Raw genomic sequence first — 16,833 nt, forward strand, 5'->3', positions numbered from 1 at the left:
GGTCTTGTTGAAGATGCCCCTGCTCACTGCAATAGAGTTGGACCTAGGTGATCTTTAAGGTCCCTTTCTACCCAAACTATTCTATGACTCTGTGATTGTGTATTGCACTGCTGTAGCTCTGAATGTGCTACTTTGTTCCTGCCCAAATATCTGAGGCATGACCACCTGTGTGCTCTCCAAGCATGCCCAGCAGGGAGGGTTGAGTGGGGAAATGTTCTTGTCTGTATGGGACTGGAGTCTGCATGTCTCCAAGGAAGGAAGGTGTCCAGGGACAGTGAAAGCTGCAGGCACCAAAGGAGCAGCCACCATTGAGCCTGTCTGAACTAGAATCAGAGAATCTCAGAATCCCAGCACGGTGAGGGTTGGAAGTGAGCTCTGGAGATCATCTAGTCTAACCCCATTGCTAAAGCAGGGTCACCCAGAACAGTTTGCCCAGGAGAACAATGTCCAGGTGGGTTTGGAATATCTCCAGACAAGGAGAATCAGCTGGAAATGACAGTCATGGGGGTACCAGATGGTTTCTAACAGGGTCAGTAGCCCTTGGGTTTACAGCCATGGAGAACTCCAGCTCCGTGGAGAACCCCATGACAGCACAGAGCTCTGTCATGACAAGGCAGGCAAGTGATCCCGAACTGTTTCCCATGCTGGGCTGCAGCTGCTCCCTCTACACTGCTCTGGAGACACTGGAGGTGATGATAGGTTTGGTGTAAAACCAGCTACGCCCTTTCCCATGGTCTAGTAGCAGAAGCTGTTTTATTGTGCCACGCTGCTGTCCTGGTCTTGTCCCGAGGTTCCCCCACTCTCCAACACGCTCAGCTCTATTCTTTGACCTGAAAAACCCTGTGGGTGCCCACAGAATAGAAATAATCCTGTTGCCTTTCTCTCCCCCTCTGTCTGTTCTCTTGATGGCTACACAAAAAGGGCTTGAATGCCAGCGGCCGAAGCGCCAGAACTCGAGCGACGACATTGAGGTCCTCTCCACCGGGACACCGCTCCAGCAAGAGAGCCCCGAGCTGTACCGCAAGGGCACCACCCCCTCCGACCTGACTCCTGATGACAGCCCGCTGCAGAGCTTCCCTGCCAGTCCTTCCTCCACCCCACCCCTGGGGCCTTCCTGCAGGAACAAGAGCGCTCACTTCTCCAGGCAGGTGTCGGTGGACGAAGAAAGGGGTGGGGAGATCCAGATGTTGCTGGAGGGACGCGGTGGGGACTACTTGCGACCCAACAGCTGGAGCGAAGAGAAGGTCAGTGGGACACGCGGTGTGAGAAGCGGGACCCTGCGCAGCACTCAGCTGGGGTCAGCCTCGGTCCCTGAAGACTACAGAGGTCGGAGCGGAGGACATAAACATTCGGCCTCCAACCACAAGCAAAGAGAGAGGTGGACAGATTCCCCAGCCACAGTTTCATGGACTTCCCACCACAGATCCCATAACCACAGCTCAGGGAGCTCCAAGCTGCTTGAGCTGGATGAGGAGAAGATGAGCAATTACGAGATGGAAATGAAGCCCCTCATGAGGATGGATTCTTATATGCAAGAGATTCACACCCAAAAAAGACACTATAGCAAAGGAGGACCCTGCAGGAGCATGTCCGATGACCACCGCGGGGAAGAACGGGGCTTTGGGGTTCAGAGACTAAGGTCTAAGTCCCAGAACAAAGAGAATTTCAGGCCAGCTTCCTCTGCCGAGCCCACGGTGCAGAAACTGGAAAACCTGAGATTCGGGGACAAAGCTGAGCCTCGGCTACTAAGGTGGGACTTAACTTTCTCCCCACCACAGAAATCTTTACCTGTTGCACTAGAATCTGAAGAGGACAGTGGGGATGCGCTCAAATCCAGTACGGTAAGTAGGTGAAATGGTGTGGTGGAGGGTGACTGAGACACCCAGTGCGGTGCCGCTGTGGTGCTGCAGCGGAGCAGAAAGGGAGGTTGCTCTGCCTGCAGAGCTGACCCCCAGATTATGATGGGTTTGTGCCATGAATCCTGCCTCCTCCCTTCTCCCATCCTCCATAACAGCATGTGTTGGACCCTGGTAGGGGGCTTTCTCTGCAGCTTGCCTTGGTGGGAACAGCAGGTTTTTCGCTGGAGGTTGTGAGCAGCAAGCTTTGAGTTTTGTTTTGCAGCTCAGGGCCAGCAATAAAAATACATAATGGCTGGGACTGTGAGTGGTCACCTGGTGGGAAAGCTGCAGGAGTAGGCAAGGTGTTGGAGAGGCTTCCTTGTGGTTATGGCAGCATCATGCTGGCCTAAGAGTGTGGTGGATCCTTGTTGCAACATCAGTGCTCAAATCCAGGGAGCTGGAGGTTACGACAACCTGCAGCAGTTCTCTGTCGCTCCACCACTATGTGGTGGCACTGGAGCAGTGGCCTGGTCACCACATTGTACTGGAGATCTGACCCAGGTGGAGGAAAGAAACATGGTCATGGAGAGAAGGGGACCATGGTCATGGAGAAGGGGACATTACAGAGGGGTTGCATTCCTAAGCTGCGCACTGATCTGCAGGTTGTGACACAGCTCAGGGTCTTCGGTGTGTGGATACTGCTGAGCCAGGAGGGGGTACAAGGACCTCAGTGGGGTTGCAGTGCCAGAAGGTATCAGCAAACTGGAAACAAGAAGGGCATAGTGGTGTTGGGTTCATGACTGGACTAGATGAGCTTAGAGGCTTTTCCAGCTGTAATGATTCTGTGAACTAAACTCTAGATCTGCCACAGTTTCCCTGCTGTGGATAAATCTCCCCCACGCTCAGCCCTGTAGCTTTCTGGCTTCCTGTTCACCTCACAAGCTTCAGCACAGGCTTGAGAGCAACCACAGGGCATGGAAGAAGGGCTGAACACGGTTGTGTTTGCTGGTGAACTGCACCCTAGGACACATCTCACCGAGTCTGAGCACACACCAGTGAGCACACAAGCAGGTGCCAGGCTGTCCTTAGCTCCTAGCAGAGATGCCTGTGCAGCACTAGAGAGATGACAGGCAGCATTAGAAACCTGACAGGCTTTCAGAAGGGAGAAGCAGCAGCAGTAATTGCATGGGCATCAACCTTGTTGAAGTCTGTGGGGCTCACAGATGGTCCAGCACTGTTGATAATGTGACCTCAAGTGGTGGCAGAGAGCTGGGAGGGACACATGTTCCAAAGGAGTTAGGAGGAATGAAATCACCATTTCTCCTTTCTGACAGACAGAGGTTCCTCAGATAGATTGCTGGCACAAGCAGTCCTTTCCCTACCCAGCTCAAGTCAGACTTGGACATCAACTCTGTTGAAGTCTGGGGGGCTCACAGATGGTCCAGCACCATCGATAACATGACCTCACATGGTGGTAGGGAGCTGGAAGAGACACAGGTCCCAAAGGAGAGATGAAACCACCATTAAGTTCTTTACTATGAGGGTGGTAGAACACTAGGAACAGGTTTCCCAGGGAGGTGGTGGAGGCCCCAACCCTTTGACATTCAAGGTCAGGCTTCACTGGACTCTGAGCAACCTCCTCTAGCTAAAGATGTCCCTGCTGACTGCAAGAGGGGGTGGACTAGAAGATGACCTCTAGAGGTCCCTTCCAAGCCATTACATTCCACGATTCTGTGATTTCATGTTGCTGACAGCCACAGCCACTCACAGATGGTCCAGCACCTTTGATAACATGACCTCACATGGTGACAAGGAGCTGGGAGGAATGAAACCGCCATTGCTCCTTGCTGACAGCCACACGTTCTTTGGGTAGATCGCTGGCACAAGCAGTCCTGCTGTCTCTCCCCACCCAGCTCAAGTTAGACTCGGCTCCCACCTCGCAGCCTGCCCGCTGGTGCCATCCTACACAAACCTCCTGCCCAGGAGGAGCGTTGGAGCTAACGCTGGAGGCAAACAGCCACTAATCCACCATTCATGGCTCTTCCCAGTGAATGCTGGGCACTAAGGAAGGGGCACAGCCTGCATGGAAAGGCACACAGAAGAGCCATTAGGATGCACATCATCCTTTGGAAGTGCTGGAGCTGTGAAGCAGCATGTTCAGTTTTCTCACATTCATAACCGAGGGTGGAACAGATGGCGAAGGTTTGGGAGGAAGCTAATGTAATACAGAGGAAGAGATAATATGTGGATTTAAATAACCCACAATGCCAGCAACAATTTGTTCTAGCAAGAGTTGCACTGTGCTGGAAGGGTTTATGTTTCAGTGGCCTGGCAGGGAGGTGGTCAGAAAGGAGCAGGGGAAGGAGGTGTAGGAGAGGAATAGGAGCTGCAGTGATTTGTGTTCCAGCCTCCTGCCTAACACCATGGCCTTGCCTGCGTCTTCCATCAAGGTTCTCAAAGTACATCATGGTGGTTGAATCCCTATCCCTGTAGTGCTGAGGGACATGGTGTAGCAGTGGACTTGGTAGAGTTAAATAATGGCTGGGCTTGAACTTAAAGGTCTTTTCCAAACAAAATGATTCTCTGATTCTAAATTCTGGATTCCTTCCCTGTCTGTGCAGATCAGTGAGCATCTTCCCTTAGGTCTTGGGCTTGTTAAAGGGAAAAGTGTCTTTTCCAACTATGGTTCTTCTATGGTTCTATGAATCTATGACCCTATGACTCTGATTTCATGGTTCCACAATTCTATGATTCTAAGAATTTATGATTCCATGACTATAATTCCATAATTCTAGGAGTCTGACTCCATGATTCTATGATTCTATGAGTTCAAACTTCTATGAACACAGTGAATCCCTGAGGAAGAGGAGAGCATGGGTAAGGGGGAAGGATTTATCTCATGGTCCCCACATCCACCTCACCCAGTGCCACGGTGCATTCACACACACAGTCCTGCCCCAAATCACTGCATCCTGCTCACACTCCAGATCTCTTCACACAAACTGACAGTTCCCCAGCTTCCCCAATTTCTCCTGCTAGCCTGAAGCATCCTTCTCCTTCTGGCTCACCCAGCAGCTCGCCCCCAGCATGCCGGCTGGCGGGCAGGGCGGGCTGTGCGCACGCGTGTGCGTGCCCGCGGGGAGTGCCCACGCCACTTCAGCTTGCCTGACAGCCTGCTTCCCTGTGATCCACAGCGCTGCCATCTGTGAAGCTGCTCACTGAAAAGGGCATTTCTCATCTCCCAGACAGCTGGGCTGCTTCAGAAAGGTGTCTGCCAACCAATGGGAAAGATGCTCTTAGCTGCAGAGGGCGATTTTTGCCCTACCTGGAGTATTTCTGCACAGGGCTGAGGCCACCCTTGTGGGTTAGCTTGCTTTAAAAATAAGCTGCCCTAAACCAGCTTCAGACATCCTATTGATGAGCCCAGTGGCTTGGCTCTGCACTGGAGTGTCAGCTCCAGCTTGAGAGCAAGCCCACCTCTGGTGGTGCTCATGGGAATGGGATAGCGACGCAGGCCTTGCAAAAATCCAGCCCTAAAAGGTTTAGGTTGGATATTAGAAGAAACAACTTCACCAAAAAGGCTATCAAACACTGCACCAAGCTGCCCAGGAAGGTGGTGGAGTCTCCTTCTCTGGAGGAGGTCAGAAAACCTGTAGACATAGCACTTGGAGACATGCTTTAATAGCCATGGTTGTGTTGGGCTGCTCCTCTCAAGACTTGTTCTCCAGACCCTTCACCAGCTTCCTAGCCCTTTGCCTGCACCACCTCAATGTGCTTCTTAGAGTGAGAGTTCTGAACCCAGAACTCAAGATGTGGCCTCACCAGTGCTCAGTACTGGGTAACAATCCCTTCCCTAGTCCTGCTTGAGCAGCCCCCTTCACTGGGGCTGCACATTAGTAACTGGAAGTTGCTCTTATAAAGATCATTTCTTGAGGCCACCATTCAATAACATGGATGCAGTTCAGTGCTGCTTGATGCTCTCTATCAGGGTACTATGGGGTTTCAGGGTCATCAAGCCTCTGCCACAGTCACAGAAACGCTTTAAAATGACATTTCAAGCCAGCTGCTCTTTCAGTGCCTGTGTGTGCAGTGAGCCCTGCACATCCAGAACAAACTCCCAGCAATTGTCACCACTCGGGCAGATGAAGACGGACGCCGATGCGCCAGGACTCGTGGCGGTGTCTGCCGGATTAAGGGACTTACATGAACGTCACCATCCTTGCTGGCCTTAAAGACCCACGAGGCACAAAGCTCAGCCCTGTGCCTGAATGGTTCACAGGATCCTGGAGCCTTTGAGATGATCTAAAATGGGAAAGGTAAAAAAGGAACTGTTGAGACACTGGAAAAGGAAAGAGGTTGTCTCAGATGCCAGCAACTCTTTTATCCATCGGCACGAAACACATCACATTTTTAGGGGTGGGGGGAAAAAAAGAATACATCTCCTCTTTCTGCAGGTGCTGAACATCTGCAGCTTCTAAAAGGGGAAAGAAGTGTTTTAAGCACAGAGGTCCTCAGCATGCCTGCAAGAAGGGCCAGTGTTCAGGCACAAATGGAGCCTGATTCATCTGCCTGTCCTCATTTAGCAGGAGCAATCACGGACGTTTAGATGAAGACTTCTAGGGACACGTTGTGGTCTTCTTAAAGGCACCCTGGAGATGTGAGTAGGCTCAGAACTTGGCCCTTCAAAATCCCCCTGTCTCATCTCATCCAGAAAGCCTGGTGGTAGGGCAGCAGCCCTCCCCAAAAAATAAATAAATACATTCAAAGCCACCCCAGCCACCCCTGGCATTTTCTTTCCTTGTCACTTGCTGTTGGATAAGATCTCAGTGGGCTCCACTGTTTGCTGCTGGTTCTGCTTCTTACTGCAAACAAAGCAAGGACAAACAGTTGCAGTAAAAGGAATTTGCAAGACATCAGCTGGGTTAGGGATCTCCAAGAGACCCCCTTGTCCCCTCCAGGTACCCCCTGGGAAGGGATTCCAGCAGCTGCAGCATCTTCCTTCCTCGCTCCCCGCACAAGGGGCGGATTTTCCATCCAGATATTCTGAGCAGGTTTTGCTGTCGCTAGGGAAAGTGAGGAGGAGGCAGCCAATCTGCAGCCAGCACCGGGCTCTGCTGGAGCATTCTGTGCTGCCAGAGACAAGGATGAGGGAGGGGACCCGGGCAGGGGGCTCAGCCCAGGATGAGGGAGCAAGGTGGGGAGGAAGAAGCGTGGCAATTTGCCCCAGGAATGCCTGATGATGTTCCTTTTTCCAGAGGCTGTGGGGTTAATCTTGAAGACACTGACCCCGGGGTGGAGTGCTCTCATCAGCAAAGTTTGGCACCTTTAACTCAAAAGGCTGTAGAATGAGATAAGAACAAGAGCTGGTTCTTCCTTCTGTCCCAAACAGGCACCTGCTGTTTGCATGGTGAATCTTCACCTGCACCTCAGACCTAACACTTTTATCTGCCTTTGGAGTCTGCTGGGAAAGAGTCCTGGGGACCTTTTTGTGCTTATCCTCCTTGGGTCTAAACCCTGTGGCTTACCCCTGTGGTCCTCTCAGTCCTCCCACTTCAGGCTTTTCCATTCTTTTCATTTCTTAATCCCTTCCCCAGGTCTCCTAACATAGGCACGTCTGGGTTTTCCTTGTTTCTCTCCTCTCAACCAAACAGGTTGAAACCCCAATCCCACATGGACACATCCATACAATTTTGGGCTATAATTACATGGGAATAAGGAGGAGGATCAGTGCCACTTGTCACCACACCTCTTGAGATGAGCCTGGTCTGAGCGTTGCTGCGGGGGCTGCAGTGTGCATGGGAAGAGGTGTCGCAAGCACAAAGCAAATGGGTTTGGGGGGGAGTTAAAACAAATAATCATGAGAAACTGTTCTCCTCTAATCTCTTTTATGTGCAGACATTGCAGGCATTCTTGTAACAACACGAGGTAACTCATCTTCAGAGAGAGATGTGAGGTTTAGCTTGGCAGGGTCCTTTTAAAACCCTTTTAATCTCAGGGACCCTTTGATGTAACTGAAGTGAGGACCTTGCTGACTTTGCTCCTGTCATCCAGCATTCATGTCAAGGTTTTCAGCCCAACTCCTGTTTTCCTGCTTTGAAAAAGTTGGGGTCAAATACCAGCTTTTGACCAGGCAAGAACCAAAATCATTTAAAACATACCTATAGCTCCAAACAACATCCTGGCCTGGATCAGGAAGAGTGGGGCCACAGGACCAGGGAAGTGATTGTCCCCTTGTGGTGAGCACTGGTGAGGCCACACCTTGAGTACTATGCTCAGTTTTGGGCCCCTTACTCCAAGTGCGTCCAGAGAAGGGCAAGGAAGCTGATGAGGGCTCTGAAGAACAGGTATGGTGAGGAGCAGCTGAGGGAACTGGAGTTGTTCAGCCTGAAGAGGCTGAGGGGAGACCTTCTGGCTCTCTACAATTCCCTGAAAGGAGGTTGGAGCCAGGTGGAGGTTGGTGTCTTCTCCCTAGTGTCAAGTGATATGACAACAGGAAATGGCCTCAAGTTAGAATGTCAGGGGCTGGAAGAGACCTTGAAAGATCAACTGAAGTTGCACCAGAGAAGGTTTAGTTTGAACATTAGGAAAAATTTGTTTACTGAAAGAGTGGTCAGGCTGCCCAGGGAGATGATGGAGTCACCATCCCTGGAGGTGTCCAAAAGCTATGGTGGTATTGAGTTGATGGCTGGATTTGATGATCTTAGAGGTCCAACCAAAACAATCCTATGTTCTGTGAAACCTACAGCTTGCTCCCAGCTCCACAGGCACCTGTGACAGGAGGTTTGAAGCAGAGGTGACAAAACAGTTCAGTTATGAGACACCACTGTGTCCAGTTCTGGGCCTCTCAGTTTAAGAAGGACACTGAGACACTTGAATGTGTCCAGAGAAGGGCAACAAGGCTGGGGAGTGGCCTCGAGTACAAGCCCTATGAGGAGAGGCTGAGGGAGCTGGGGTTGCTTAGCCTGGAGAAGAGGAGGCTTGGGGAGACTTTATTGATGTCTACAACTACCTGAAGGGAGGTTGTAGCCAGGAGGGGGTTGGTCTCTTCTCCCAGGCAACCAGCACCAGAACAAGAGGACACAGTCTCAAGCTGTGCCAGGGGAAGTTTAGGCTGGAGGTGAGGAGAAAGTTCTTCACTGAGAGAGTTGTTAGCCATGGGAATGTGCTGCCCAGGGAGGTGGTGGAGTCACCGTCCCTGGAGGTGTTCAAGAGGGGATTGGATGTAGCACTTGGTGCCATGGTTTAGTCATGAGGTCTGTGGTGACAGGTTGGACTTGGTGATCTTTGAGGTCTCTTCCAGCCTGGGTGATTCTGTGATAAATCCTTGCATTCACATCAGCCACTTTTCTGCAGAAGCAGGTCCTTCCTGGTGGCACACTGGTATCAAGTGCCTGTTCCTCTTACACAGACACATTCAGCATCTCCTGGGCTCCCTTCCTCAAGTCACAGGAGATGCTGCAATACACTGGAGAAAGCAAACCCAATCCCTTCTGTTTCTTTTGCTAAATGCTCCTTAACCATTCCGCAGCAGCCCGTCCCTGGCAGTTATGTGAGGATCCAGCACAAGTGTCACAGAGCTGCTATGTTCCCAGCCCTTTCCAGGGTGCTGAGGCTAGAAAGCAATGCACATGCATTTCTTTGAGTCTTTTCTTTTTTTTCCCCTTCCTGCTGATCCAAGTCCTTAGTAATTACACTTAATAGATCCCAGAGGGATTCCTAGGTAACCTGCACTATGGTTTCCATGGCAGAGAGGCAGAGCTTGCACCCCGCGATAACAGATAATAATGGATTGTTAATGCCTAAATTAATTATGCTGCAATTGTATTTGTAAACCAGCTGTCCCTTCTATTCCCAGTAAGCCTCTGGAGTTGCTACACAACAGTCAAAAAGGATAAAAACAAACAAGACAGAGGGGCAGGGATGGTGGAGGTTGGCCACAGCCGCCATCACAGGTGCTGGCTTCATTCATTACTTCGACAGGAGATCTTCAGCCCGTCACTCTTTACCTCCAGAGTGCTTCTTCCCAGGCCACAACAAGGGTTTATTCATATTTTGGGGTTTCCATGGCTCTGAGGCTATGTTCCTGCTATCTAAACTTCCACAGAGTTGTCAGGGTTGGAAAGGACCTCAAGGATCCTCTACTTCCAACCCTCCTGCCATGGGCAGGGACACTTTCCACTAGATCAGGTGGACCAGAGCCACATCCAGCCAGGCCTTAAAAACCTCCAGGGATGGGACCTCCACCACCTCCCTGGGCAGCCTGTTCCAGTGTCTCACCACCCTCATGGTGAAGAACTTCTTCCTAATGTCCAATTTAAATCTCCCCTCCCCTAGATTGGATCCATTCCCCCTAGTCCTATCACTACCTGACACCCTAAAAAGTCCCTTCTCTTCTCCAAACTGAGCAACCCCAACTCTCTCAGCCTGTCTTCATAGGAGAGGTGCTCCAGCCCTCTGATCATCCTTGTGGCCCTTCTCTGGGCACATTCCAGCACGTCCAGACCTTTCTTGTAACAGGGGCTCCAGGTGAGGTCTCACAAGGGTGGCATAGAGGGAGAGAATTGACCTGCTGGCCACACTGCTCTTGATGCAGCCCAGGATCTGGCTGGCTCTGGGCTGCAAGCGTACACTGGCAGCTCATCACAGTGTCACAGTATCACAGTATAACTAAGGTTGGAAGAGACCTCGAGGATCATTGAGTCCAACCTGTCATCACAGACCTCATGACTAGACCATGGCACCAAGTGCCACATCCAGTCCCCTCTTGAACACCTCCAGGGATGGTGACTCCACCACCTCCCTGGGCAGCACATTCTAATGGTGAACGACTCTCTCTGTGAAGAACTTTCTCCTCATATCGAGCTTCTCATCCACCAGCACCCCTGAGTCCCTCTCTTCAGGGCTGCACTCAAGCCAGTCCTTGCCCAGCCTGTATCAGTGCCTGGGATTGCCCCAGCCTAGATACAGGATCCTGCATTTGGTCTGTTCCTGTGCTGGAGCCCAGGCTGGTAACCATTCTGGGTGGCATTCTTCACACATGACTTGGTCTACAGACAGCCTGGCTAGTTAGCACAGGCTAGATGTCTAACATTTAGACAGCTAAAACTGGGTGAGAGGACGCTGCCAGCTGGCATCTGCTTCCCAGTAAAGCAGGTTCTGGACTTGTGGGCACCATGTTGGGAGGCAGGAGGGGGGTTTGCAGTGGAGCCCCATCTCCTGAATGATAGGCAAAGGCAGTTTGATCAGCTCTCTGTAGCTATTTATCACAGCTGTTTCAGGGGACAATCTCCTTTTAAAAACATATAAATAAATAAAGAAAAGCTTTGCCAGCTGCTCACTCTCTGTGACACACAAACCCCAGGCTTGGAAAAGTCAGCTCCAACTCTGGCTTTCTAGCACCCCAGAACCTGCCACACTGCTGGCCTTGGGGACTTCTTGGGGCTTTCCTAAGTCTCAACAGGACCAAACATGAGATGAAGCATGGCCAGACTACTAAAGCAATATGCAAGGCTGCCTGTCTTCCTCCTAGAGGTGGGTGGCTCACATGAGAGGGCTGGCATGTAGTGTGAAGGGCTGGAAAAACTGCTGGTTCTCAAACACTGGCTGCAGCTCCAGGAAGAGGCAGTTCACTGACCTATGGCCAGGCTGGGCTCAGCAAAACATCTCTTCCAAAGCACAAACCCAGCAGTGATTCATCTTCTGCCTGGGCACCAAGCAGGAATCAGTTCTTAGAAACAGATGACCCACATCCCAGGACACCCTTGCCATCAAAGGGGAGAAGGGAAGCATTTCCTCTGAGCAGAGGTTAAGGCACAAAGACCTTACAAGTTAGAAATAAGCCAGACATAAGCATTTAGAAGTGCAGCAGGATTCATAATTAGAGTTGAAACAGAAGCTCCAGAGGAGCAAAGCTGCTTATCCACCAGCTGCCACCAGCAGGAATCCAGCCCCTGCCAAGACACGTTGGTGTCTCACCGTGGGGAGCAGCCCATACCTGCACTTGCTGTGTGGAGAGCCCTTGTTGGGGTTAGCACAGAGAAGAGGGTGTTAGAAAGTGAGAGCTGTAACAAGGCAGCAGAATTTGTGGGTTGTCAGACAGCTGGATTTGAGCCGTTCGGTTTGCAGAGACCCCACCCCTCCCCTCCCCTCCCCTCCCTGGTCATCTGATTTCTGGCATGGTTTTGCTGGCAAACGTGGAAGATCCCATCTCTACAGTGGCAGAGCAAGCGTTTTCTCCTGCCTCTGCACTGAACAGGGGATGCAAGATGCAAATAGATACAGACTGAGCCAGGGAGCTGAGCAAAACATTCCTGCACAGGAATCCAGTTGCTGCTGATGCAGCTGGGTAGGTGCACGTTGGTCAGTTTGGTGACTCCCCTCGTTTTTCTGGGTGAGAGCAGGACTGTGATGTACTGGGGGTAGAAACAAAGGGTGTGCTCCCTCCTCAGACACCACCGAAGGGTTGTGATCTCAGTCAGTCCAATAGATCCATGCCAAAGTGTCTGTGTTTGTGAGGGTAAAGCTCAAACACCAGGGAATTAAGAGGCAGCTGGTCCTCCCCTGTACCTTCTGTCAGGAGAAAACAGCCTCCAGATTATCCCGGGCTCACCTCAGCTGCTCTACAACTTCACCTCCTTGATGGTACTGGAATGATCTAGCAATCTGAGAGGAGCAGGGGCAGAAATGGTGTCTGACTTTGGCAGGGGAAACCAAACAGCGAGCGGACCAAGGCTAACGCAAGTGTGAGAGCCGTTAAATCCTCTCCTGGCTGCGAGGTGGAGGCAACCAAATGCATTTTGTGCCTGCCAACAGAAACAATGACAGCGATAATCGCTGGCAATCTGTTATTCTATTAACACCAGCTCAGAAATGGTCAAACCCAATAATCTTTTGAAATGAAGCTTAAACCCCCCGACTGCAAAGACGGCGCCGCAGCGCTTGGCAGCGGCGAGGCTAGGGTGGAGGAGTGGCAACAGGGGGGCGGTTTCAGCCTTTGAAAGATTTTGCGTGGTGCAGGAGGAGAGATTTGCTGGGAAGCAGTCAGGCGTGGATACCTGGCTGCCAGGAGAGGCTCTCTGCAATCCCTCCCTTTGCTTGGCTTCCTTTGACCCTGTTGCTAAGCTACAAATATGCCTTTCCAGCAAGCTCCAGCATCCTCGCTCCCGCCCACTCCCAAATGCGAACTGAATCAGCCTGTTCCAACGAGATCTCTGGCCAGCCAGCAGCTTTTGCTTTTGCTTTTCCCCCCCCCCACACCCCCTTTTATTTTTTTACTTTTCTCCCCAGCAGCTCTGTGCAGTGGTACAAGGCCTGGCTCAGAAAGGGTGCCCACCCCTGCCCCCTGCCAACTCAACGGGCACAGCAGCTCTGTTAGGAGGGCAGGAGCACAAAGGGTTTGTGCCATCCCAGGCGACTGAAGCTGGCACAGCTCTGTTGCAGCAAGAATAGACAAGGATACCAGCTACCCAAGAAATAGCTACCACCTACCTGCACCCAGGCTTGCTCACCCTGATGCCAGCCACGTTAACACTTCAGGACAGCAAATGTTTGGTGGCAGGGATGAGGTGGCAGGGTAGATGTTTCTCTGACCGATGTTCTGCAGAAGGATGCGTTGGAGGGTTGTTTGCAGTCCTGACACCGAGTGGTCTCTCTCTACCCAGCATTCCTGGCATGCTAATAGGGTCCAACAGCCACCTCGGGTCCAACACCAGTTGTCTAGGCTGCCTTTGTGCTCAGCAGGAAGTCATGGATGCTTCTGGGGTGGGCTTCAACTCAGGCTGCGCTGGGTGTGTGACACAGGCTGGCTGGGGTGGGGACGCTGGTTAATGACACAAGGACAGAGGTAATAGATCTGGGTTTAGTCTCTGCTTGTGCTGTTTGCTCACCTCTGAGGGGGAGATCTTTATTCCCACCTGCCTCACTACCAGGTGCTTTGGGATGGTTGGCTGGAGGGTGTAAATCTGCTCTGCCTTGTCCGCTCATATAGTATCATAGTATCATAGTATCATAGTATCAGTCAGGGTTGGAAGGGACCACAAGGATCATCTACTTCCAACCCCGCTGCCATGGGCAGGGACACCCCACACTAGATCAGGCTGGACAGAGCCACATCCAGCCTGGTCTTAAACATCTCCAGGGACGGGGCCTCAACCACCTCCCTGGACAACCCATTCCAGGGTTTCACCACTCTCATCTTGCAGACCTGCCTGCCCTGCAGCCTCCCGGGCCCCCCTCAACAAGACAACCCTGGGGACCAACTTTCACCACGCCTTCTAACTCTTCTCCTTCTCTTTCTCTTCCAGGGCTCAGCTCCCATCTTGGTAGTCATGGTGATCTTACTAAACATTGGAGTCGCCATTTTGTTTATTAACTTTTTCATCTGACTCAAGACTGTCTCGTTTGCAAAACTAACAGTTACATGTATGAATGGGGGAAGAAAAAACACAACCAACCAACAAACCAACCAACCAAACAAACAAAAAAGGGGAAAAAAAACCCCACAAACAAATCCTAACTTGAACTGTCCTAGGACAATTTCCAAGTCTTTTCACAGAAGAACAACAACCGATCGAGTCTCACTCACAGTTTGCCTTTTTTTCCTGGGTAATGTTTTTTGGATTTTAGCCAAAATTCTTTGCTTGTATAACACTATGCTGTGTGGCATGGCAAAAATGCTATCAACACTCTGCCCCCCCAACACTGGAAAGGATGAGAAGGAAGTCCCAACGAAATAAAACCTCGTTTCCCCCTTCCCCTCACCCCTTCCCCTCCCCTCCACCCCCCCCCCGACAACAAATAATTAACATTAGAATTGTAACAATAGGAATGAACCCAAAAATGGAGACCAGGTGAGGGGACCATGGGGAGAGTTTGTCTGATGTTATGTACAGGTCCTGGGATGCTCCAGGCTGAGTTTCCCAGGAAAAAACCACAACAGCTTTAATGATAAATGGGAGAGGAAAAGCAAACCCAGGCTTTTCTTCCCTCTCCTTTTGCAGACAGAAGAATGTTGCTGTGAGAAGGAGGAGAGAAGGAGCATGGGGAAGGCAGAACCCTGTCTAGATGGGAAAGATGGGAGAAGGGCAGTGGGCCCCATCTTGCTATTTGTTTCTATAACAAAGCAGCAATTGGCATTTGGCTAAATTTCTTGGGGGGGTGGGGGGTGGATAGGGAACACAAGGTGTGAGCAGCAGCCCCACCACCCTCCTGCCTTCAATCCTCCTCCCCAGGCTGCTTCCTGCCATGGCAAGGCTGGAAAATTACCCAGAGCTACTTTAAATTCACAGCAAATTTCTCTTTGGTAAAAATGTGTACCCAGATTCAACCCCCCCAAAAAAATCCTGCAGGCACCTTTGGCAGCACAAATTGAGTAGCTGCTGGACATTGTGCCGTGCTCATAAGGAGTATCCCATCCCAAACCTGTGCATCCATGGAGATGTCAGGGAGCAGACTGCTGGGGAGGGACTGGGGAGAGAGGGTTCAATTCTGATCCTCTTAGGATAAGAACAAACCAAAATGAAGCAAAACAAAACCATTTCTCAAAGGCATCTGGGGAGGAGCAGTGGAGCATGTCCCAGAGAGGAGGGGAGAGGGTGGTGGGTTTGTCTCTTACATCTTGCTGTGGACTGTTTCAGACATCATGCTTGGGCTCTGAGCATGTAGTATTTTGCACTTTGTAATGCAGGATGTATATTCCAGCTTCCAACATGTCCCTGTAAAGAAAAAAAAAAGAAAAAGAAAAAAAGGAAAAAGAAATAGAAAAAAAGGAAAAAGAAAAAAAGGAAAAAGAAAAAAGGAAAAAGAAAAAAGGAAAAAGAAAAAGAAAAAAGGAAAAAGAAAAAAAAAGAAAAAGAAAAAAAAGGAAAAAGAAAAAAAGGGAAAAAGGAAAAAAAAAGGAAAAAAGGGAAAAAAAAAGACAAATAAGGAAAAAAAAAAAGGAGAAAAGAGAAAAAAGAAAAAAAAACACAAAAAAAAGAAACCCAGAAACCCATCATTGGCAATGGCAGCCTCTAAGGATGTATTCTTTTCTGTTCTTTTCTTTTCTATGTCACTGAATTTGTTGGTTTCTACCATCCATCTTTGTACTATGCCTGCCTTGATTTTCTCCCCTCCCCTCTCCCCACTGATAAGATGCATACTCATTAAAGATGCCGTATCCCTGTTCTGAGCTGGTATGGTCCCGGTCCCAAGGGTGGTGTGGTCTTAGCTCAAGTGCTTGGGAATGGCTCTGAAGTCCCCTCGCTGCTCAGAAGTGACTGCCCTGATCCCTCCCCTCCCCACGTCGCCGTGCCCCGCCGTGGGGGTCGGTGTTGCCGCTGATCCACCACCGCCACCACCAGGTACAGAGCAAACGGTTTGTCTGGGATTTGGTACATCCAGGGACCAAATTCCACCCTCAGTTCTACCCACTGCAGCTCCACTCACCGGGAGAAGGGGTGCAAGTGTGGCAGCAACCCGAGGGTGGGATGAAACCCACACGCAGATATATTTTGGGGTGGGAAAGGAGGGAAAAAACCAAAATCTTCCTCGACATTTCACATACAGAGTTGTTGGGTACAGCCCTGACTTGTGGACTCAGCTTTGCTTTGCTTCTGTTTTAGCTGTTTCTCTGCTACCTTTTCAGCAGATTTCTTATTACACTGCACTGGATTGCTATATTTTTAACCAGAAATAAACTAAGGATTAGAGCATGTGCCAGTTAAATTCAGTTCTTTTCCTTACATGGTCTTATTCCCTCCTGTCGCAGTTTTTCTTCCTCTTTTCCTTCCTCCTCCTTTTTCTCCCTTTTCCTTTTCCAAGCTATGGGTGGACAGGGTAAATGATAACTGAAGGCAGCAAGACCCCCAGCAACTTTTGAATTTCATTTTCCACAGCAGAATCATAGAATCAGTAAGGTTGGAAAAGACCTCAGAGATCATCGAGTCCAACCTGTCACCTCCTGACTACTAAACCATGGCACCAAGTGCCACATCCAATCCCCTCTTGAACACCTCCA

At 50.5% G+C, this 16,833-nt stretch overlaps 1 protein-coding gene across 1 annotated transcript in view; it reads left to right on the forward strand.

The window, feature by feature from the left end:
* JPH3 (junctophilin 3) overlaps positions 1–16,528 on the forward strand; it is a 71,162-nt gene extending 54,634 nt beyond the window's left edge. The window contains exons 4-5 of the mRNA XM_068150810.1: positions 922–1,841; positions 14,141–16,528. Coding sequence (XP_068006911.1) covers positions 922–1,841; positions 14,141–14,221 — 1,001 coding nt within the window. The 3' untranslated portion in view covers positions 14,222–16,528. The remainder of the gene's footprint in view (positions 1–921; positions 1,842–14,140) is intronic.
* Positions 16,529–16,833: the final 305 nt, after the last annotated feature.

This window comes from Melanerpes formicivorus, unplaced genomic scaffold, assembly GCF_026170545.1.
Source record: "Melanerpes formicivorus ecotype bairdi unplaced genomic scaffold, bMelFor1.0.p_v2 SCAF_20, whole genome shotgun sequence".
NCBI lineage: Eukaryota > Metazoa > Chordata > Aves > Piciformes > Picidae > Melanerpes > Melanerpes formicivorus.